The sequence below is a fragment of the Poecilia formosa genome, unplaced genomic scaffold, assembly GCF_000485575.1.
Source record: "Poecilia formosa unplaced genomic scaffold, Poecilia_formosa-5.1.2 Scaffold27, whole genome shotgun sequence".
Taxonomy (NCBI): Eukaryota; Metazoa; Chordata; class Actinopteri; order Cyprinodontiformes; family Poeciliidae; genus Poecilia; species Poecilia formosa.
The window spans coordinates 853,912-878,421 of record NW_006799966.1 but is presented as its reverse complement, the minus strand read 5'-3'; the positions used below and the strand labels follow the sequence as shown (position 1 = coordinate 878,421).

The 24,510-nt window shown below is 36.1% G+C and overlaps 1 protein-coding gene across 1 annotated transcript in view; it reads left to right on the top strand.

Moving 5' to 3' along the window:
• Positions 1 to 23,042, top strand: part of LOC103135821 (pituitary adenylate cyclase-activating polypeptide type I receptor-like) — a 26,083-nt gene extending 3,041 nt beyond the window's left edge. Inside the window, exons 3-13 of the mRNA XM_007548749.2 lie at positions 8,462 to 8,569; positions 10,204 to 10,304; positions 10,514 to 10,611; positions 10,837 to 10,969; positions 12,711 to 12,864; positions 16,243 to 16,303; positions 16,395 to 16,464; positions 17,248 to 17,342; positions 19,118 to 19,247; positions 20,243 to 20,284; positions 20,372 to 23,042. Coding sequence (XP_007548811.2) covers positions 8,462 to 8,569; positions 10,204 to 10,304; positions 10,514 to 10,611; positions 10,837 to 10,969; positions 12,711 to 12,864; positions 16,243 to 16,303; positions 16,395 to 16,464; positions 17,248 to 17,342; positions 19,118 to 19,247; positions 20,243 to 20,284; positions 20,372 to 20,515 — 1,136 coding nt within the window. The 3' untranslated portion in view covers positions 20,516 to 23,042. The remainder of the gene's footprint in view (positions 1 to 8,461; positions 8,570 to 10,203; positions 10,305 to 10,513; positions 10,612 to 10,836; positions 10,970 to 12,710; positions 12,865 to 16,242; positions 16,304 to 16,394; positions 16,465 to 17,247; positions 17,343 to 19,117; positions 19,248 to 20,242; positions 20,285 to 20,371) is intronic.
• Positions 23,043 to 24,510: the final 1,468 nt, after the last annotated feature.

The following is a 24,510-nucleotide window of genomic DNA, read 5'->3' as shown; positions in this document are numbered from 1 at the left end:
CGCGGGCCTTGAGTTTGACACATAAGCCTCTACAGAACTGAATGAGGGAAGTCAACCTTTTGTCTGGGGTGTGTTTTAGCAGGGATGCACTCCTGATTTGTACCGTCAATGTGGCCCGTTGAGGGGGGCCAATATGCTGAAGTGGCCCTTGGTGAAATTGAGTTTGACACCCCTGTACTAGAGGGAAAGACATTTTGGTTGAAGTTTGTCGTTTCAGTATTTGAAGTTATATACCGGGGGAAAAAATATCTTAAAGATTACCTGGTGCATTCTTTTTGAGAAATTATAAATCGCCCTGTTTGATTCACAGTAAATTAGAATTTGTTTTTTAAACTGATATATACTATCTCACAAGTGTACTTTTTTGTGTATTGTGATGGTGATAGATTACAGGTAATAGTCGGTTTCTGAAAAAAAAAGAATTTTAAGTTTCTATTTCATAAGAATAATAAAATTACTATTATGACTAATTTATCGATATACATTTCTGAGAAAAACTACAAATTTCCTAATTTTTTCTAGCTTTGTCATTCTCAAATGTTTCAAATAATCAAACATCTCATAACTCAGACATAGCTAACATGGGAAGTTAAAATGAAAACAGCTCAGACTGGATCAAGGGGAAAAGAATATCCGAACAAGCCTTGTTGAATGGGAAAAATCAATCACTCCATAGAGTCTTGAATTAAATGTTATTGATTACATGTTTTGGAAGCTGAGTTCAGATTCATTAGCTACATTCAGACATCTGGAGAAAAAATGTAACTTAAATATGACCTGTCTGACAACACGAAGTAGGACAAAATAATCATATTGAGATCCACACACAGGCATAAAAAATGACTCCTAATAGTGCATTATTAAAATAGTGAATGATTAAAAAGTAGGTTACTTAATCAGCGGTACATACCGCTGATTAAAAAGTAACCTAAAAAGGAGGTTTCTTTTTAATCATTCAACAGAAAGAGACTGAGCAAAAATGGCACACATGTCCCAATGCCGAAAAGACTTCTGACCAAAAATATATATATATATTTGAGGAAATATTTTGCTAATTGACAAGACAAAAGTACAACATTTTACAACATGTCAAATCTCATAAAAAGCACAGTTTAGAAATATTAAATTACACAAAGCTGACAAAACAAACAAAACAACAACAAAAGAAAAACACGTGGTGGAGGGAGTTGTGAGTTTTTCATGCTGCTGTTCTGATGTAAGATAAGAGAAGCCCTGGTGAACAGGAGGGAGGGTGAAGTTTAGATAAGAAGAAGAGAAAAGTAAACGCATTGGCTAATAGGGTTCATTATATTGATGTAACAATTGATTCATAACCATGATGTGCACCCAGCATTTACTGACAAAAGAACACTATGAATAAGCTGACAGAGACCAGATTTTTACAGTAATTTATAAACAGATGTGTAGCGTACAATGGTGATAATGGAATTTCAAAACACAAAATGGAGACATTCACAACACAATATCAGAAAAAAGGTTTGCGGAAATATGTGTTCTCTTACTTTAACTCCATTGCACTGATCATTTACTCAATGTGAAATATGCCCCTTTTCCCTGGTGAGGCCTCAACATCTTGTCCTTCCAATCTGACCAAGTTGACTTTATGATAGAGTATTGAACCTGGCATTTCCCTGTGGGCTCAAATGTCTCAGGAACTGGCATCATATTAGAACTTGGCTCAGACACGCAACATGGGATAATGAAGTTTAACATTTCATAACTTCTTTGATCTTAATTGAGGCTGAAGCTACTCAGTACTTTGGTGCAATGTTGTCCTCCGACAACATTGCTCCAAAGTACGCTATGCTCATTATGCAAATAAATTAATGTTGATGAATTCATCTGATAGAGTTGATGGGTCGGTGTCCGGTCAATGTGCTGGTGGCATGTGACCACGCAGAACTCCGGAGTCACGCAGAGATTAATGCAACCCTTCACTCAATTACATACTGCCTTGCAAAACTGTCCACACACCTGGAACTGTTTGACATTTTGTCACATTACAGCCACTAACTTTAATAAATTGTGTAACAATTTGTGGAAAAATCAACAGGCTCCAAATAATTTTTTGCAAGACTGTAGATCTTCGTAACTCCTGGTGGTAACTGGTCAAAACAGACATTATGTTTCATGTACCTATTGAAAACATCATGTTAAAATTAGACTCCAAATTGTTTTTGTTATTGACTTGATTCCATAAAATTGAAGAAAAATAACTAGCAGTCTCCTTCTAACATGTACAACCTATTTAATTATATCAAAGGATGTAGATATAAACTGAGAAAATGTAAAACATTTTCTTTAAATTGATAAAACACAACCAAAAGGCATCATCATACTATATTGAAATACAGAATAACAAATGCATTTCAAATATATATATATATATATATATATAAAACTGCCTTGCACTCACACGTGAAACGTCATTGAGAGGTCTACTGAATGAGGACTGCAGGCATCTTCCTGCTCCTCCGCCAGCATTGCTCTGAAAGCACTCAGTCTGTGTCCAAAGTCATTTCATACGTCTCTGTTAATCCAAAATGAGGTGACATTCAAGTGGCAAAGTGAGCAGCCCCCATGCCGCCCCCTTACAGCTGCCTGTTTATCAAGGACTCCGAATAGAGCACAGCTTAGGGGAGGGGAGAAACATTTTCTTTAAAAATTATGTTTTGAAGTGAACTATCAGCCTCTTTATACGTCAGTCACTCTTTGAACTCTCGACAGCTTGATGCAGCTTAAGCTTCCCTCAGCTGGTAATTAAAAACAAAGAAGCCATTCCCACGGAAACTGTATGGACTTTTTATAATGTATGGTTTGTATGCTTTTGCATTGTGATGAGGATAAATGTGCCCGAATGCCTCTGTTGGATCTTATAATTGTGCCTCTGTTTTTGGTGGCTCTAATCTGAGTCTAAAAATGACTTCCTTTCACAATTAGCTCCTCGCATTTTTCGTATATCTTGCTCTTTGCGTGATTTTATAGACGTGAGTTTGAGCATGATGATTGGATCTCCCTCTGGGAAATATTTCACCACCTTCATTTGAACTTGTTGTCAACCTTATCTATGTCAAGAATCTAAAATAAGCACACATAGCTTGAATTAAACTTGTATTTCCCCTCATTATTAGAGAAACTAGGACAAATTCTGCTGAACATTTTCTCAGTGTTAGCCTAGTCATGGCTGTGTACTATTGTCAAAATCAAGACATTTTGCTCTGAGACCAAATCAAATCAGTAAAGCTGACTGCAAGAGAGAAAAGGAGACTAATTTATTTTTATTTATTTATTTTATTACCTGATAATCCCCATTGCATTTCACCCTTTGCCTCAACTCTATCAAAGGAGTGGGATGTCCCATAATCGTTTTTGTGGTGCAGGAGAAAGCTAAAGGGTTTAGCTTTCAAGCGCTTAAAAAGTAAGATTTTTTAAGGGGACATTTGGAATTAAATAAGTATAAGCTACTCTTGCAAACCAGCTTTTTTAAAAATTGTTTTTAATACTACAATAATGTCCAGGCTTTGCTTATTTAGCAAAGCCTAAAGTTTTGCTAAATAAGCAAAAAAAAAAGTAGCAAGAGGATCATATTTATGATTAAAACTATTACAATGCATAGTTTTATGTATTTTAGTTGATATATTTTTTAAGTTGTTCCAAACAGGTCACTATAAGAAAGAAAAAGAAGAAAAAGATTGCATTTCTTTTTAAAAAAAAATTTGTTATCACAGCAACAAAAACATATATGAAAAACAGTTTGTCTTGATAAATTGGAATATCATTGAAGATTTAATTTATCAATGTAATTCTTTTTGTAAAAAATGAAGCTCATCTAATCCTAGATAATTTAACAGACTGGTATGTTTTAAATGTTTATTACATGAGATCAATAAAAAAGGATTTCAGTAAAGAAATGTTAAAAATGTTTAGAACAATGAGAAGAGAGAGGAGCAAGTCCTAAAGCAAAATGAGGCAATTTATAAATAAAACCCCAAAAACTGCATTTAAAATCAAACAAGCCTTTTCTCAACTGATCAAAACAACCAAAGCCTTAAAAAGGCTAAATCTGTGCATAGATATAGTTTTCATGTAATTTTCTTTCAGGCATTAACATTGTCATAACTCCCTCATGGCAAAGGCAGAAAGGGCTTCTGTTTTTGAATGTGACAGGACAGTTGAGGCCTCTTGCAGTGCTCTGTTTGTGCAAAGGTTGCACACAGTAAGAAAGTCATTTTGAATTTTCTAAAAGATCCTGAAGGGATTTAAACAAAAAGTCAAGTAGCGTACTTGCACAAATGTTACCTGCAAGGAGCTTGAGAATCTAGCTGCATGTTAATGACGAAAGCACATCCTCGACTCAAACTAAGAAACTTACTGACGTTTAACTCACACAGTGCTCTGAAGACGTATTTCCCTAATTGCAGCAATATTCTGATTTTACTTTTTGATGCACTTAAATGTGTTAGATAAACAATTGTAAGCAGTCCCTTTAAGAAAAGCTGGTAAAGTAATTAGCTGCCTTTTTAAGTTCTAAGTTAACAACAATTATCTAAACTTTGTGAAAGTGAAATTAGAAACATCCTTGATTACTGCCAGGACCACATTCAAAGGACAACATGACGTAGGATAAATATCTCAAAACGCAACAAATCATGCCCAGATCTGAAGAAATTCAAAGACAAATGAGAGTTAAAAGTCAGGTATCAGTTTGTAACCTTAAGGTTTTAGTTGAAGAAGTGTCAATCAGTTAATGAATGATTTGACACAGGGTGCAAATAATTTCAAATGGGCCATACTGCTTTGGAAAGCTTTTTACCCTAATGAAAAAAACCAAACAAATACATTTGAAAACTGCATTTTGTATTTACATAAAAAATTGTTTATTGATCTTGAACATTTAAGTGTGAAAGAAGTAGCAAAAACAGAAGAGATATGTAGTGGGAAAATACCTTTTCACATCACTGTAACTATGTTTGTGATGGCATTTATAACTCTAACTGCTCTCCTTTTGATCTCACACATTGAATACAATTTCACAATTTTATTGCTTTTAAGGAGTGGTGTTTAGTACTATCCAAGCACATAGCGCCACTTTGTAGCAAAATAAAATAACTTGATTGATATAAAAAAAGTTGTGTATATAAACATAACTCAAAAGAAATGTAATTTTACAATTGGATTGTCCTTCACTACATTATAAAAATGCTTCTCCCTTATGCCATTTACAACTGTTTTTAGGAGAGTTGGGCTGAGAGGTAGTTTGTATGATTTGTTTGAGGGGTGATCTGTGAGGCGGAAGACTCAAGGATTCCTCAAACACACATGCAAGAATCAAAGCAGGTTCGTTTCTGATGAGGAATAAGAGTTTCTTCTGCTGTGCTTTTGTAAAAAGCACATTGAATCATTTAATGCATGAAGGAGAAGCTGCTAGGTAAATGTAACTTGCATGGAAAATAACTGTTACACATTCAAATATGCTTGGCAATAGATTTTATTTTAGCATACCTACAAAATACCTCGGTCTTTCTACAATGAAAATCCAACGTAACCAGATTTGTCTGTGTGAAGAAGCAGGTAACATCCAGGCAGTGTTGGATGTGTTTCAGAACGCCCACATTCAGGGTTTCCTGCCCAATCCTCCATATTGTGACTTGGTGATGAATTGGTGTTGCATGTTAATCCTGAAGGCAAATAATGCACTCTGTTCTCTACCTCTTTCACTTTCAATCAGTTTATCCGGTGCTTCACAGCAGGAAATTATTTCAGTTCTACTCTCTAGTTCATCAGAGGATTTTTGCACCTGAAGTTGAGTAATTCAATCAGATTTCCCTCAGCTCTCCTGCCATTAATCTAGCACCATCAGTATTGCAGCTGTGTCTGAGCAAACAACATTGCTAATGGCATTCGTTTGCAACACACCGTCGCTGTTGACACAGTTTTTGGAAGATGTTGTCTCTTCCTAAATTAGGATTGTGTCAAGATTAAAACCAATCTATGTAAACCCTGGGATGATCCTTCCACGTAACCTACATACACTCTGCTCTGAAATACACTCCTTCAAACCAATTTAAAAATGGGAGATAATGCCGAATCCCAGCGTCCTTGGTTTAACAGCCTCAGTACAGAAGAATTACATCTCCTAATCCCAGACAGCAATTAAGTCTTTGTAAAGATGTAGAAAGTGTAAGTTTCTTTTTTTGACCAGCTAGACTCAAACAAATACTCTAAAAGCAACTTGTTAATATGGCCTTTATTTTTCCAAAATGCAGTTCCCTGTCAGTTTAATCTTCTTATTGTCTTATCCGCATTGTATTTCCTCCCCTCACAACAAGATGAGCTTCGCAGGAAAAGGTGTGAAACAGATTTAGTTCCTTCTTCTATATGTGATTAATTTGCAGTTCGAGTGAATAAAAACACATCAGAACTAGAAGGTAATCTCCAAAGATCCAAATGAACTGCAAGCATTTTAAACATTACAAGATTTTTCTTGACTACCAAACCAAATAGATGTTACCGAGCTTCCTGGGAATCCATATCTTGTTCTAATTAAAATATTTTTTAGGTTTTTAAAGAATCACCATAACATATCCATTTATAGATGATCCATTGAACAGAGTGATGTTCTAACCTCTGAAACCCTCGAAGGACAGACAGATTTAAACACTATTTATTGATAAGGTGTTTTCTAAAGGAAGTTTGAAGGACTGGAGTTTTTTTTTAAGTGTATCAAAGTAAAGTAATGTGAAACTATGTGAAAAAGTTCAAGGCGCCGTATGACTAAATGAAAAGAAACATGAATAACCAAACCTTCAATTGAACCAAAATCATCAAATGTATGATTGGAAACAGAGATCTAGGGATGTTGCTTGGAAACAAGACAATAACAGTTCTGTTGTTACTAAGTCTTGTATTGTTTAAGCCAAACAAGCACAACAATTTGAGTCCCTTTGAAAAGACTGATCTCCCTGCATTGTGTAGTCGTTCGCTTGCTAAATTTGAGTCCTTTCACTTTCCTGCCTTTGTCTGAAGCCAGTGCGCATAAAAGCAAACATGCGGCGCTGGAAAGATATATGAAGGAGTCTCCCATTTCGGATAGGCACACCCACAATCTGCATGTTTGTGGGATGAATGTAGCATCAACATTTGATGGCGTTTGCCACCTGCTGTGTAAAAAAATCTCAACGTCTCAAAACCTCAAAGCAAACAGTCTGTCTCATAAAAACCAGCCTGGAAGTACACGGCTTCAGGATTATTTGACTGAGTCAGGCTGAAAGCAACGGAGAAGAAGATGCTGAGGTAAATGATCCAGGGTTTGTGTGAACAGTAACACATTGTAGCTCCAATATGATTTGCTAGTGTTACACTAAAACTGACAAAATGTACACGTGGTTACGTAAAAGGAGGGAAATGCTTAGTTTATTTATATGGGATGGAGTAATAGAGTTGATAATGGATTAGATACAGAGGCTTTGTAGAAATGAAATAAGGAACTGAGAGAAAACACATTTCTGCTTGTATATCACCAGCATGTCTAAATGCAGAGTCTGAAGAAGCAGAAACTAATTTAAATAACCTATGTAGCGCTCATGTTGTTCTTTTTTAACTGAGCTGCCTTTCCCCCTAATTTCACATTTTCTATTTATCAGTAATAGAAAAATATTTTAGCATGTAACAAGATCTTGTTTATGAGAGACATATTTAAAAGACATTTCTATATAGTTCTGTAGTTTCACTACAATTATTTAAGATCCCAAAAGCTTAAAAGAACGAAACACCCTAAGTGCCAGTTTGGCCTTACCCTTTGGGCATAGCTAAAGTCCTTTTTTACTCCTCACATTCAGTTACACTGGAGTAAACCCAAAAATATCTAATGGACTGCCAAAATCTGTGCAAACATTGATGGTTATGAGTGGAAAAGCCTTCTGGCTTTTTCTGTGGTGTAAACAGCAGATTAGATCTGCCTCAGCTGTTCAGGCTGAAAATGTCTTTTTCCTTCTGACTGATTGGCAAAAATGCTAGTCTAAATTTTTATCAGTCACAGATTAACATTGTTTAAAGTCTACATGGTTTTACTGCACAAGGCGATCGGAAGTTTACATACATATCCATCATATCCTTCGGCATGGATATGTTATAGTTCATTTCAATTGGTAAGAGATCAGGACTTTCAGTTTAATGTTAGACTTCATCATACTTCCCAAAAACCAGTTTTGATATGTTTTTTTGGATAATGATCCTATAGGAACACCCTTTCTGGCGCTTTATTTATCTGTTTAAAAAAGAACTATTTTGCTGATTCGAGAATGGATAAAGCGGACTAATGTTAAGCATCTGGAATGAGTTTTATCATTTCTCCTTCATGCAAAAAAATGCAATAATGACAGGTGCTAACCGACAGATTATAAGTGACTTGTCCCTCTAATTTCGTCCCTCTGCTTTGCAGGGTGCAAAACAGAATGGGACGAGATTGGATGCTGGCTGAGGGCCGAAGCTGGGCAAGTTGTCAATTTATCCTGCTCTGAGGTCTTCCAGCATTTCTCCAGCAATCAAGGTTGGTTTGCAAAGCTCATCAAATGCTCATCCTCATTAAAATAAAAATAAACGAAACACTTGTACTCAACATCTAATCAGCGCAGTTGTTAAGATGAGGAATACTGTGTTCTTGTGCACAATATCTTTGCTGCTAAGGTTAATTATATAGAACATAATCAAAGTGCTAATGCAAAGTGAGGATAGTAATGGAAAAACATAGTATGAATTATTCATGCATGTTTGCTGGCATGAACACACACTGCCCTGGGATGTTTCTGACGGGAAGAGTTTGAAATCTTGTCATATAGTTTTAGTTAATACAATACAATTCTTGTCTTTTTTGTGTTTCTGAAGAAAAATGTTATGTCATACCATTACTATGAGGTGAAATGGATGTTAATATAAGTATCTTTTTATATTCATTTATTTTAAATCTACAACGTTTTCTTGTTTACAGTGATTGAGAGTAAAACTGGCATAAAATGTCACAGCTTTCCTTGTTGTATTGTTAATTAATGCTACATTTCATTAGATGTCGTCGTTAGTAACGCTCATTTGTCCTTTAGCATCAGTGAAACAGTGGACAACACTGAATTGCAGATCACCCAAACAAAGGACAATGAAGTTTTAAATATTTGGACTCCCACTGGTTCCATGTGCAGAAAGTATCAGAATGGTGAAGAAGAATGATTTATATGACTTTGAATGCGTCATGTTGGCCAAATAGGCTGGTCACGTGGGTTTTCCACACAAAATCCTTTCATTTTCTTCAGAAGTATGGATCCACTCTCACTTGAATCAACAGTTCAGTCTGGTGTTGGTAGTGTGATGATGTGGACACTTGAGCAGCAGTCAACATCTTAATCCACTTTTTGAATGATGTTCATTGAAGATTTGTATCCTGAATGCAAAGGTAACAAATCTTCCGCGATTGTGGGATTCAATTATGCCAATTTGAATCAAAATGCATGCAGAACGCTTCCAACACATTCCAGTTCTACAGACAAAAGGATAACCATCACAAGTGTTTGATTAGTTTGTACTGGAATGAGTTGGATTGATCTAAATTTTATTTTGACAATACTGTTTTTTTTACATAATTGAATATGAATTTTATACAATTTTCTTCCCTGAAGATTTCAAATTGCTCCATACAAAGAAAATTAACTCTGCATGAGGTCTTGCAATATGCATAAAAATCAATATGTTGGTTTTTGTGCATGTGTATTTTTGTGACTGATTCCTTTTGCCAGTAATGATGGCAAAGATGAGCTTCAAACCAGAACGTACATAGAATTTATCTCATTAAAACTGGGAGGGATGTATACAGATAATTAAAGCCAAAGACACAAGAGCCAATCTTGCTGCAGAGAATATTTTTTTTTTGTTACATATGCTAAAATATCAGCAAGAGTTGTTGCTGGAAATCACAAATAACCTTTAACAGTCTGCATAAGATTAACGGCCCAATCATGAGCAGCAACTTCATTTGGACAAGTGAAACACAATACTGTACTTTACATTGAAAATAAAATTAAAATTGGGTTCACTGATATCTGATGAAAAATTTTTCTGCAGATGTGACGATAATTCAGGCACGTTTTTGCCCCCTCTAGCTTTTCTTTACATCCTCACTGTCTGCTCTTTTGTCAGGGTTTGTGTACAGAAATTGCACTGCTGATGGCTGGTCTGAAATGTACCCAACTTACGAAGACGCCTGTCATTTCAGTGATGACAGCGAGTCTGAATCTGAGGTACACCCACACAAACTTTGTTGGAATCAGGCTTTCTCAATGCTCACCTTCTTTAGCTCAGACTTCTTTCACAGAAATACAGCCAATGGATGACACTATTATTATTGTTGCATCTGAAGCAGGATTCTTTAAAGGGAAACTTACAGATCTGTTTAAAAGTGTCTGCCTCACATCTTTCTTCAGTTTGATCTTGACCTTTCTTCTTCCAGACAAGTTACCTCCATACGTTCAGACAGGTCTACACTGTAGGGTATGCCACCTCACTCATCACTCTCCTGACAGCTATCGTGGTGTTCGCAGGTTTCAGGTAAGGGCACCACAGCACTGAATGCATACAGATATGACAGAACTAAGGAAAAAATACTGGGATCCTTGGTTACCTTACATTATGGTTAATATCTAAAACCTGAATTATCATCTCCTACACTGATACATTTTTTTGCCCCCAACCTCTCAGTATATTGAAGAGTATTCATTTGCATAGATGGTATAAGAAGACCCTTGGTGTGTGACTCTGTGTTGTGATGCACAGGAAGTTTCGCTGTACCAGGAACTACATCCACATCAACCTGTTTTCCTCATTCGTCTTGAGAGCCAGTGCTGTGTTCATTAAGGACGCGGTGCTGTTTGCAGATGAAACTCTCGACCACTGCTCCGTTTCTACGGTGAGCCTGCAAATTAGTCAAGGGATTTTTTTTCCCATAATAACTTGGATTATAACAAGGTTTTAACAGCGAAAAGAGGGACAAAGATGGGAAGTCAAAAGAAAAACTGAACGACTTTAGATCCTACCCAGTATTTACTGTTGCAATTTTAAAGAAGTCAAAAATCATTTTTAGTATTATTCAGATGTTGTCGTTATAAAATGAGGTTTCAAATAACATTTTCTTCTTTTAAAAAAAAAAAAACAACAAAAAAAACCCCCACTTTAATTTAAAATAAATATTCCAACAGGGACGATTATGTGGTGGTTGAGAAGGAAAACAACCATAGTAGAGTTAAAGTTCCACTGCTGTGGTTTAAATTAACACAATTTTAAACTGTAATCCTATATAATCACCATTTTTAATATTAAACAATATAATTAGATATTTGACCCCAATTCCTTTATTTTTCCCACAGATTGATAAGATATATACGGTCAAAAAAGGTACTAAAATTCATTCCCTTCAAAGAAAAATCACCTGGAGGTGTCACTTGAATCAAAGAGTAAATTTATTATTTATCAAGCTAAGCTATAGTCACTGATATTTACTGATAAGAAACAGAAGCAAAATCCTAGATTAATTCAATCAAAAATCTAAACAAAGAACAAACATTAGTCTAATCCCACTGACAAGAATGAAAATGGGTTTGACTAGAATAGTGAATGACCATTCTGTAGTTTATCATTTAACTGATTTAAACTAGGATCTGTTTCCCAATTTTTGACCATGTGTTGAAAACGTTTTGACCAATTGATATGAAGTGACCTTCCAGAGCAATGGGAACCAAAGGACAGGAAAAAAAAAATGGCAGACAGTTTCATCCCAGTGGACTTCTTGAGTTCTAGATGTTCACTTGGCAAATCAATCAATAACCAAATCCCTCCTGTCAGTCTCTTCTTCATCCTTCAGTCACACAAGCAGCAAGGGAATATACAAGCATTGGCACAGAGTCATTTGAGTTGGCCTTGGGGAATAGCTTTGCAGAGAGCCAGCCTCAGTCTATCCCATTCAGCACAGGTGTTGAACTCTTTTGGCTGCATTTGGTCTGCGGTGTCCATCAACAAAAAGAGAAATTGTTTAGGTGAAATCTCCCAGCATCAGAATGCAAAAACCAGAATTTCTCTGCTTTTGAGATGGCAGGAATAAGCAGACAGGACTTGAACAAGCAAACAGAAGATTTTCTAAATAATGCGGGGCTATTGTGAGTGTCTTCAGTGAATGAAACATGTGGTCGAAAAGTGTCAGAATTTTAATTTTAATTGCTCTTCATCAAATAATAGATCTGTTATTCAAGTTTAATGCCCATCATTTTTCTCACAAATGCAATACTTATAGAACTTCACTTTATTGAGTTTAAAATATTTGTAAAACTCACAGTGAAATACAAAAACATGTCTGAAGTTTATTTAATTGTGGCGATACAGTCTGAAATGTTGGAAGTCAAATAATAAAGTCAGCACAGTGAGGAACCTACATAAGAACAGTGTTCTTTTTTTAATCCTACTGTTTCTGTCATTTAATGGATTACAAATATGGATCAAAATAATGCTGGGTCTAGTTGAATTTGTTCTACCAACAAATAAATTTCTACAAAAGTTAACTAGCTTGAAAGCAGGAACATCGATTTGGGATAGATACAAGCTCATCTGTAGTTCTATATATGGATGCCTTTAACTCCGTGTCTATTTTTATCCTGCAGGCTGGGTGTAAGTCAGCTGTGGCTTTTTTCCAGTTCAGCATCCTAGCCAATTACTTTTGGTTGCTGGTGGAGGGCATGTATCTGCAGACCCTGCTGGCCCTCACTTTCGTCTCTCAGAGGAAATACTTCTGGTGGTACATTCTCATTGGATGGGGTGAGTAAGAAAGGCAGCAGTCATCTGTACATGTCAAATTCATCACAGACTCATAGTTGTATGCACTGCAGGGCACTGCTGTGTTAAACCTAATATTATCCACCCATAAATTTCAAAACACAGGGTTACACTGCACATTTCCTGCTACCTTTAGCTCACTATATAAGCCAAAGGTCCTATTTTTTTCTGACTGAAAATAATAATTTGAGGCTGTAAACTTGCTTTTACATCACAGAGCCGTAAAATGTTAAAGCAACACATGAAAAATATGTTTGTTTACAACATTATGCTCATTTTGCTGGGATAACTCACAGGATATCCAATGGGCTTCCGACGGTTGCTTCTTGGAGGTGTGGAGTCTGTTGAAGTTTTAAACTTTTCCCAATCGTTCAGTAACGTATGTAATGATGAGCCAGTTTGAGAAAGCTGACTGGAAACTGCCTGCTCTGTAAACAACTGTCCTCCATTTTAAAAAGAGAAGTGCTGAGCTGAACAAGATGGCTGTTAAAGTTAATTCAATATTCAGAAGTGTGGCCAACATGGACTGACTGGCTTTGTTCAGTTGTTGCTAAAACTACAGGCAGATTATGATTCTAAAACGACACAGAACATCAACATCATTTCACAACTTTACATTATGTTTGCTGATTGGCTCATTTGCAATGGTACTGAAGGAATCCACCTCAATGGGAGAAAGCTCAGACTGAGCTGTGAAGCGAGATTAGAATAAAGCAGAATGGTGCAGGAATGCAATGGCAGGGAATTATCAGCCAATCAAAAGACTTTGTCTTGTTAAAAAAAACAAAAAAAACATGTTTCTGTGCCACATTTAAATAAAAACAGATTTTGTTATCTCATTAAAAATCTAAGAAGTTTTAGAACATTTTTAAGTTTTATGTTTTTGACTTGGGTTGGCACACAGTTCTGACTCATTCAGACTGATAATCTGTTTTCAGATAATCAGCTTCCTCAAAGCCTGCTGACAGGATGTTCTCACAGCGACTGATTGCAGATACGATTGTGCTTCATGTAATAGTTATTTCTTCCGTTTCTCTGAGCTTTTTACGCAGATTTAATGAGATCTGCGTAGCATGTTATCCCAAACAAGACAACATCCTGTTTCTGAATTTATTCTTGCAGTCGTATGTCACCTCATCCTATATTTACCTATTCTCAAACTTCCCAAGCCCTATTTGTTTAATTTGTTCTGCCACCAACATGCTGCAGTATTACTCAGCCACAGTAAGAGGGCAGCTACTGTCTGGTTACTGTAGGGTTAACAGTAAAGAAAAGGCAGGCAGCTTGTTATTTTTCCCCTTTTACTGAGAAGCTCTTAAAAGTTGGATGCAACAGAAATGACAGCAGGTAAAAAAAGTTTACAGGTCACATTGGGCTTGTTGTTCTTGTAACGTCAGTAATGAGTTATATGTTCAGCTAGTGCTACATACAAGCACTGCTTATGGGGTCTTTGTGTCAGGGATTCAACTAGAATCTGTGGTTAGATGGGACGAAGTGCAGCAGCAGGATGGATCAGACCCTTGGGGATGAACGTGCAGACCCTGTGTCAGTATAATTAAAGAATAGTCGGGTCGCCTGCATTCAGGGTGACACAATGCCTCCAACTCGGGAGGTTTTATAAGCAGCTTTAGTGAAATTGTTTGAAAAGCTCCACCGTGCCATGGCATTTCACAAACAAGCCGGTGTCTGCAAGACGGGAAGATTTGAGTTCAGGAGAGCGTCACCTGCTGCGACGGGAGATAAAGAAGAAACGCATTGTGCCTCTGTCCATCAAACCTTGTTGAGGATTAAACAAATTTCCTTCAACCTTGTCGGTGAAGGCTTAAGGGAAAAAAAAAAATCATTCTGCATTCTCTCTCCTATTAATTTTAGTGACCCCTTAGAGGAATCTCCTGAACTATAATCAGATCAAACGTTTCAAACATACACCAGTTTTGAAAACACAAGGTTACACTGCACATTTCCTGCTACCTTTAGCTCACTATATAAGCCAAAGGTCCTATTTTTTTCTGACTGAAAATAATAATTGTGTAAGATGATGTAAGATGTACAAGTGTACTTTATATTCGGGGATAACAGTGAATAAAAATGGATAAAGTCTAACTGTGATGGGTTTCATAGTTGTATGAAAATGAATATTAATCAAAATGAAAGATATTGCAAAAGTATTTTTTTTTTACATCTTTTCTTACAATTTGTCATATTACAACCATAAACCCTTTTTGTGTTATTTGAATTTGATGTAATTGTTAATTGGATGATTATAAAATAAAACTGCTGTAACTGATGTTACAGCAGTTTTGCCCTGTAACATCAAAATGTTTCCCTGTCCCTGCTTAAAAACCCCAAAAACAAACAAATAAATAAATAAGTAAATAGACACCACCGCCACAGCACCATGAAACACAGTGTTTTATGGTAGGAATGGGATATCCATGGTAATTTACAATGATCATTATCCTCCAAAAATTGGGCTTTGCATCAAAGGCAACAAGCTACATATTTATGTCAATTGAAGAGTCCACATTATTCCACATGCTTCCTGTGTCTCCTGCATTGTAGCATCTTTTACACAGAACCTCTTCTGACCAACACCTGAGCTGTGAACCTCTGCTTCCACAGTAGCTTTTCCAGAGTTGCTTTGCTGCTCTTTTACTCAGTACTCTCCTTACTGGGCTACTGTGTTCAGAGCCTCCAACGAGTTTGCAGCTGTGCCATACCTAGTTCCAATTTTTAGATGGCAGATTAAGTGAGAAAGCTTAGAATGTCGTTTCAAAACCTGATTGTGTTTTAAACACCAGTAGCACTTCATTCCTGACCTGTTTGCTGTGCACCTTTGATGCCGTTTGGTCACTAATGTTGCCTGGCAAACGTCTGAAGCCATCACAAAACAGCTAGAATTACATTAATATTAAGTCACAATCCTGTTAATTTTTAAATTAGGTGACTTCTGAAGGCAACAGAAAACACTGAACTTCAGAGTAAATGGGCCAGATTACAAATGCATACCACACTTTTCTGATTTTTATTTGCAAAATAGATTGAAAATTATGAGTGATTTACCTTTCACTTCATAATGAGATGCTACAGAAGCTACAGAAGCATATTGCTGACAAGGAGAAAAAATAAATGTTCAAGAGTTATCACGTTATAACGTTTTCTACTCTATTTCTGTCGCTTCACCTGATTTTATGACTGCACCAGATACCTACTTAGGCAATGTGATGCAAGTAGGACAAAGATAAATTTGATATGCAGAGTAAACATAAAGTCATGTCCTCCTACGAAGATTTATTTAGATCTAACAGCATGTCAATATTTTATCTACCGTGCATAATTCATGTGCTTTTGTATTTATAGGACTGCCATCAATGGTTCTCATACTTTGGGTTCTGACCAGATTTCTCTATGATGACAGAGGGTGTCGTAAACTTCATTCTATTTCTTGATATTAGTTACATTGAAGCTGCTCATTTCATGCTCAGCTGAATGCAGTTTGTCTTTCACTGCAGTTGTTGGGATGACAATGACAACGTTGGCATTTGGTGGATCATTAAAGGACCAATAACAGGCTCGCTGCTGGTGAGTGACGAGCTGGGAAGCTGTTGCAACATGATAAAATGATTTTTTTTTATGATTTTTTTTTTTTACAGCTACATTTGCTTCATTTCCTTTTCTCTTCTGGTTCACACATACTTCCATTTGTACTTGTACGGAGGAATTTTTTCTGCAACAATCCAAAAGCACACATTTTCAGTCTGAAAACAGGATTTCAAGTCTTTCTTCTCAAAACCTGTAACTCTTGTACTCGAAACTTCTCATTGCGGTTTTGCAGTTTGAAGTAATAATAAGTTAATAAAAAGTTTAGAGTGACTTTAGATAAGTTGTAATTGCTTGGACAGAATTAAATTTTATTGCTTAAAATCAGGGCTGATTATCTATGAGACTGGAGCTCCTTTTTGTTGCAACTCAAACAGAAAGGGAATGATACCAAGTTGCACATTTTCCCAATTTTTGAAGTGACTAATTGCCTTTTTAACCATTAGTGTGATTAAACAATTTGAAATTGTCTGATTTCTCATTTAATCACACTGTGGATTTTCTCTCTAGCTGTGGGCAGAGAGACCTGCTTCCCAGATTACTAACAATGAAGCTGCAACATTCTGGCAGGAGAAGAATTTCAGTTTTAAGTGACATAATTTGCATAAGCAGCCCTACTCACACAATCAGAATAACATAGAAGCTTTAATTTGTATATAAATTTTACATAAGTGACTTGGTTGTTTAAAAAATGAATAAAGAGAGGCTTTGGGTTTTATTTTAACTATAATTGATGCTGATGGTTTGTGCATATATTTCTGACAGGTCAACATAGTCATCTTCATAAACGTTATCCGGATTCTGGTCCAAAAGCTTAAATCTTCAGCCATGGCTGGAAACAGCGACGCTGGTCACTTCATGTAAGTCTCAACAAAGCAGCACAGCATATCAAGCTTGAACACAGACTCTAAAAACACAACATGAAGTCATTTCCTCAGGAACAGGATTATCAAGGTTAGGAGATTAGTAGAGCTCTGCCCTTCAAAGACGCTATTAAAATCAACAAAGTATGCGCCTGTAAGAGCTGTTTTTTTATTTTATTTTATTTTATAGGGTATACATTTTACTCTTGATTAAAAACTGCTATGCAAGCAATGCAACAAGGGAACAATGTAAAAATCCTTTAACAGAATGAATGGCCTCTTTCTGTAAAATGCTTCATTCAGTATAACACAGAACCCAGAAATACTGCTTCACCTGAATCACTGTATTTTCTGTATTAACAGTTTGACTAGGGCAGATTTTTGTTGAGCTGAATTCATCTCAAAAGAGAGCAAATAAAAATAGAATCTAGATACTAGAAATAGACGTCTCTTTCATCGCTGTGCGACAGAATTGTTCCACCCATTCAATGAATGTTTTACACGCTCAAAAGCTTCACTTCTGCCTTGCAAATTTCATCCTTATTCAGGTGGATCAGAGACATGAGCACAAAAAGACCCAATGCACAGGTGTGACTAAAGGAAAACACAATGCAAATCTAAGCATGAAACATCCAGGTGGATTTTTCATTTCAAATCCTGAAGCAGTCACGTTAAAACCCCGATTTTTATTGTTTTGTGTGACTGGTGAGATGGTCAACATCAAAGTGGATTTATGCTGTCGTAAAATAAATTATTTAATCTCATCTATTAGTTTCAGACCAACAAACATAAACAGAGACATCTGTCAGAGAATAGCCTAGCTGTTGTTTGATTCTTAATAAGTGGATCTTCTTTCTCACTGTTCTGTCTCACTGAAATGAAAAGTTTATCATGTCTTTGTAAAGTAAGCAGATTAAAACAACATGATTTACAAGTTGCTGTTTTTAAATAAGTTATGCTATTTATATTTATTGCATTAGTTATTCAATCTAAACTTGTCTTAGATGTAAATAAATCCTTATTTGGCATTTTAATCACCACCATTAGGGATGCAGTGGTATGAAAATTTTGACCAATATCGATATTAATACTGCAGTTATGGCCTTTAACCAAAATTTACAGACATATTATTTACATTTTTCTACACTTTCATCATCATATAAAAGCTAGAAAAACACCCATATCACTTGTCTGCCTCAGTTAAACACCTAATCATGTACTGCATCAATATCAGTGTCACATGACCACATGGCCGACTCCCTTCCTTTCTGGAAACACAAATAGTAACAAGATGGAAATAAAAATTTGTTGTCATTATTGGCCTGGTTTTACTTACCGGAGTGATATTGATATCTTAAAATATGACTAACATCAGCCGACACTGATGTTGAGGCCTATATACACATCTCTAACCACCATTTATTGTTGTAAAAATTGCCTGAATGTTTAATTTTGTTTCACTGCTAAAGCCTCAAATAACAGAGTTCTACATTGTGGCTCAGTGAGAGCTCAAAGCATGATATTTTGATTTCAGCTTTATTCTGAAATATATGTCAATGTGCCCCTGGGCAAGAGAATTAACCCCATGTTACCCATTGATCTGTGTGAATGCATGTCTATGCAGTGCAACTGGGTGACTGTGGCTAAAGGTGGAAAGCAGTTTGAGTGTTTGTAGAACTAGCAAAGCGCTACGTAAATCCAGCCTATTTACCATGAGGCCTAAGTTTTGTCAAATCTGTAATAGTCTTTTGATCGCTTTGTTTTTGCGTCAGGCGACTGGCTAAATCAACCCTGTTCCTCATTCCTCTGTTTGGGATGCACTACACTGTGTTTGCCTTCCTGCCTGAGAACACTGGAGTGGCTGCCAGGCTGTACATCGAGCTGGGCCTGGGATCCTTTCAGGTATACAACAGTTTTGAAGGGAGGTGGAGTATTATGTATTTTCGAGGCAGATTGTATCTATAAAATGGCATATATTGATGTCTAATCTTTATTTAGAAAACTTTTTAATATTTTTCTTAGAGGAAAAAGGCTTCCTCTTTGCATATCTGTCATGATGGGGTTCTTATAGACTTCGTCACTACCTGCTAGCATTGGCTTGAACAGAGCCAATCTCTTTTAAGAGCAAGCACAGTTCTGCAACTGCTGTTCCCCTAAGAGATTTTGAGAAATATTCCAATTTGACCAATTTATTTTCTAAATATATGTGAGTTTATCAAAGTGGATGAGATCAGAAACTAATTTGTATTTGTAAAAGCAATTTAGAGCAGATTTGTTCATAAATACAACTGGAAAGAGGATCATAAGTGGACACATCCTGCCTGATGGATTCTGTAGCAACCACTTGTGTTTGGATAACGAGTGGAGCATGTTAATGCAGCATTTAAACAAAAGATAGTTAAAGTCGATAACCACTTAGCATTTTGGTTCAAAAACCTTAGCACACTTCAACTCTACTGAAAATATTAAATGGAGAAAAAAGTTGCAATACAAAATAGAGAAATATTACTTGAGATATCGCAAACAGTTTGCGATATCTCAATTTCTCGATTTTACAAAACTCATTTCCATACGTTTATGTCTTGTGGGTATCTTTATGTTTTGATTTATCTTACATGTTAACAGCATAGCAACTAAATTCCCCAGGCATAGAGATTGGTTAATATGGAAAATGTGGTTAGAAATCCCACTAGCACAAACATTTTCAAACATGAAAATGTGGAGCTTCTTTTTAACAACATATCACTCTGTAACAAGCTAAGTTAATTATTGTGTTTATTTCTGTGTGTGTGTTATTTACACAATAAAATATCGACATCTATCTTACTATTGAGTGTATTCACAATCAGCATTTACTGATATTGAGTGATTTTAAAGTGACTTCTGTTGTGTTGCAGGGATTTGTTGTGGCACTTCTTTACTGCTTCATGAATGGAGAGGTGGGAATTTTGTGGTTTTGTGACAAAAGAATGCTTCGAGATGAACAAACAGATGCTTTACACTCCACCTTATATGCTTGGCTGCAGGTCCAGGCAGAGCTCCGGAAATGGCTTTGGAGGTGTCACAATCCAAATCTCACTCCTGCTAAGAGAAGCATCACTCAGGTCTCAATTCGAACCCACGGGGGCTTGGGATTGCCTTCGTCTAGTGCCAACATTTCTGCTGTGTAGTTCTTGTTTGTAAAAGGAGGAAAAACAATTCTGAATGTGAAGAAACAATACAAGCGTGGCATTCCTCTGCTGAAAATGACGACGGCATAACTTCAACTGTTGTTTTACATAAGATATGAAAGCAGAAGAAAAACAGAGTCTAACCTGTGGAGGCGTTATGGTGCCATCGTGAGACAGGAAGCAACAACCGAGACAGAGCTGGCCCTGGACCGAAGAGGATTTCAGATGCTTGAGTTTACAGGTTGTAAGTAAATGAATGAGCCGATTTGTCCACACAGCTTTATCTTTACTCTAATTGTTATTTCAATGCTAACTTTAGCCACAGGGCCATCTTCAGTGGTGTGAAACTCATTTTCATTTGGGGGCCACATCAAGATAATCTTAATCATGTGGGAGAATGTATAGTATTATAGTGTTGTCTGTATTCAATGAGTACTTCTAAAAATGTTATCATACTTAATAGTCTTTATCATTGAAGTAATTTGGCACTTTACAAATGAAGCAGATTTGATTTGAATGATACAATAATATTTAAGCACAAAGCTAGTATCTTGGATTTCTTGAAATAGTTGTGGTTGGCCAGATTTGGCCTGTGGGCCTCGATTTTGACACATGTGCCTTAGATGGTGTCTTTCTTGTTGAAAACCACAGCACTTGTACTGGATTATTTCACACACTGCGTAGATTTTTGAAAGGAAGCATTAGATTATGTATTAAATGAATCAACTGTACATGTTGTTGACGTATTCATTGTGCATGGAGGTAGAAATAAAACTCCTATAAATTTAGAGTCTGAAAAAATGTCAGTCTTGGGAAAGTACAACAACATACCACAGATTTATTTTGCAGTTAATTCACACAAGTAGACGTGGATGTTGGACATCAGTACACTTATACGTGACTCAATATTACAGGTTGAACACAAGATGAAAGTTTCTACATCGTTTTTCAACATCTAAGTTTAAATTCTTTTGAATGCTTGTCGTTACGTATACATGCATACAGAATACATTCGCTCAAATTTCCAGTCATCCACATACACTCTTAAAACTGGACCATAAACAACTTTACAAAAGACACTGTCACAAACATTGTAGATTTTAGTCAAGAAGTCCACCTGTATGGCAAAAATATACACTATTTATGATAGAGAAAAGACATCATTTGTACACCAGAGCAAATTGATAGCAGGGAACATCTAAGAGCAGCTGAGAAGCAATAACTCTACATTCAAAAATTCATTGACAATCAGTAAAACTCACACACACACACACAAACACACACACTTGACCAAACTGGCTCAGCAAGCCACAACAGTTGAAACTGCATGTTAACACAGAGATGCATCACAAAACACAGTTCAAACAAGAGATTTGACAATTTTTGCAATTACAGTCATATTTTAGTGAGTTTCACATGGTGGTCTATTACTTAAACTGCAAATGACAGAAAGGTGAAGTTAGCATTCATAAGCTACCAGCTACTTGAAAATTGCCTACATATGACTAGCTAGCTAGAAACTAGCTTTTTAAAGGAGAAAATGTGCTGATATGTTGATTTCAGCTTTAAACCTCAGGCATCTGAACAATACTGGATTTGATGATGTGGAAACGTTCTTTGAATAAGGATGGGTGGCATTTATGGTAAGTATGATCTGAAAGATTGACATAAATCATAACATTCGTAGTGTACATCTTTAAAGCTGTGAAGTGTACACCAATTGCTTCAAATATAGTCACTTATTTACAGTCTAATGACTAGTAATGCTTTGCTATCAATATGCTTGGAAACTAGGCTAAAATAGCTAAAAGCTGAACTTATCAAGTATGGCTATTAACCCTTTGTATGTGATGTCACGGTCTTCAGAAAGCAACTCACTTGGTTGGTAGACTAAAATCACTTTTATTTAGTTGATATTGGGGTGCTATGTGGTCAGCTGCACAAAGACAAGGATGCAAACCAAACATGTCATTTTATTGTAAACCTTTTGATGGGGGAAAATGATGGAGATGGATAGCAGCCCTCTGTGTATTAGTGATTTTGCAGTAAGTGCTTTTTACAAGGTAAAATGATTAATGTTCATGTACTTCATAAGTACGGTTAATAAGATGTAGTAAAATATTGCATTATGGAGAAGGTATGCATCCAATCATTAGCAACCATAGAGAAAACGCCCCACCATCATGGAACCTACCATGTATGATAAAACTAACAAGTGTCCGGACTTTACTATGCTTTTAAGTCTGCTCTGGTGTAAGAGAAAACACAATTTATGACATAGAGGTTTAAATCATGTGGCGCAAATTCAGGCAAAGTTGGCAATTTGGTCAAATCAACACAGAAGTCAGAAGGGAAAAGGTACGGGTCGCTTTCTAAGCTAGCTTTTCCAAATTTTGTAAATACTGCTGCCTATGAGCCACAAACAACTACTTGATTGAATGATGTAGCTGTAAGGGGTCAATACTGTCCAGACTAGAGTTGTGTTCACAGATAAATTAGCTCAACTTGAACAAGTAGAAGTCATGGCCTTACTGGCAAAAACAACTTGGGGAAAACAACCGTCGTGACTTTGTTTGATACTCCAGGCTCTCACTTCTGATTTTTGTCATGGCACCTTTTGACTAAGTGATTAAGTGATACAGCTGCAAAAGGTCAATACCATCCAGACTAGAGTTAGCTACTACCAATAGATATACTAGCATGTCTCATGTAACTTAGTATAGAAATTGATTTTCTAGTTAGACTACTCTTTTTTTTTTTTTAGATTTTTTAGAGTCTAATATTTTTTTAGAAACATTAGAAATGTTATACTAGAAATAGAAGCTCGACTAGAGATTTCTGGGTCTTGATTACACTTTTAAATCTCACATCTGGCTGGCCACACAAAGCATTAATCACAACTTTGATCACCTGTACAGGTCAGCTGATTTGGGGCTGTATCTACCTCATTTGGAAGCAGGGTTGCAACATCGTCGGGCTGATCTATCTCAACTCCTCTCTCCATATTAGTTCTTCCACAGAAAACATGATGGAGAAGTCGTCTTATAGGGGCTTTTGAGTTTAATGGGAAAGTAAGCGTTCAATATGTGTTTTGTTTTGGAGAAAAATACTGAGTTTATCAATTGTTATCTATCATACTATAGTATACAATTTCAACATCTCAATCTAAAAGGAGTTAGCGAGCTCATTTACCTCAGAGCAAAAGGTTAATTCAGTCGTAAACATATTTAAAGTGGTTGCTAAAAATTTCGGTAACACTTTATTTGAAGGGGTGTGCATAAGACTGACATGACACTGTCATAAACATAACACCTGTCATGAACACAAAGAAGTCTTTATGAATGTTTGACTGTTGTCATGAAGTGTCATTCGGTAAATAATGACACTTTTAATGCAAAGTTGCTCTAAAAGTTGCATTAAAAGTACATTAAAAGTGCCAACTTTGCATGATTTTGTAAATTATGATAATTTAATGCAAAGTTGGCACTTTTAATGGACTTTTAATGCAACTTTTAGAGCAACTCTGCATTAAAAGTGTCATTATTTACCGAATGACACTTCATGACAACAGTCATAAACATTCATAAAGACTTCTTTATGTTCATGACAGGTGTTATGTCATGTTTATGACGGTGTCATGTCAGTCTTATGCACACCCCTTCATATAAAATGTTACCAAAATTTCTAATGGAATGTTATTATTAAGGTAAAAACAAAATGTTCTCTAAGTGTTATGTTGTTAGATATTATATACAGTTCTGTTTAATTATGATATAAACTTGTCATAAAGAACAAAGTATAACTCTTCAAGTGTAAGTGTAAATCTTTTGCTTTAGAGACTGAGATTTCCTTCACCTTGCTTTGAAGTGATAGAAATGAATATGGGTGATTTTAGCTGAAGTTTGGATTAGCCTTTACAGTGCTCTTTTTTTATTTACTGCAAAAAATTACATCAGCATTAATTAGGCTGACATGGCTTGTCTGACAATTCGTGT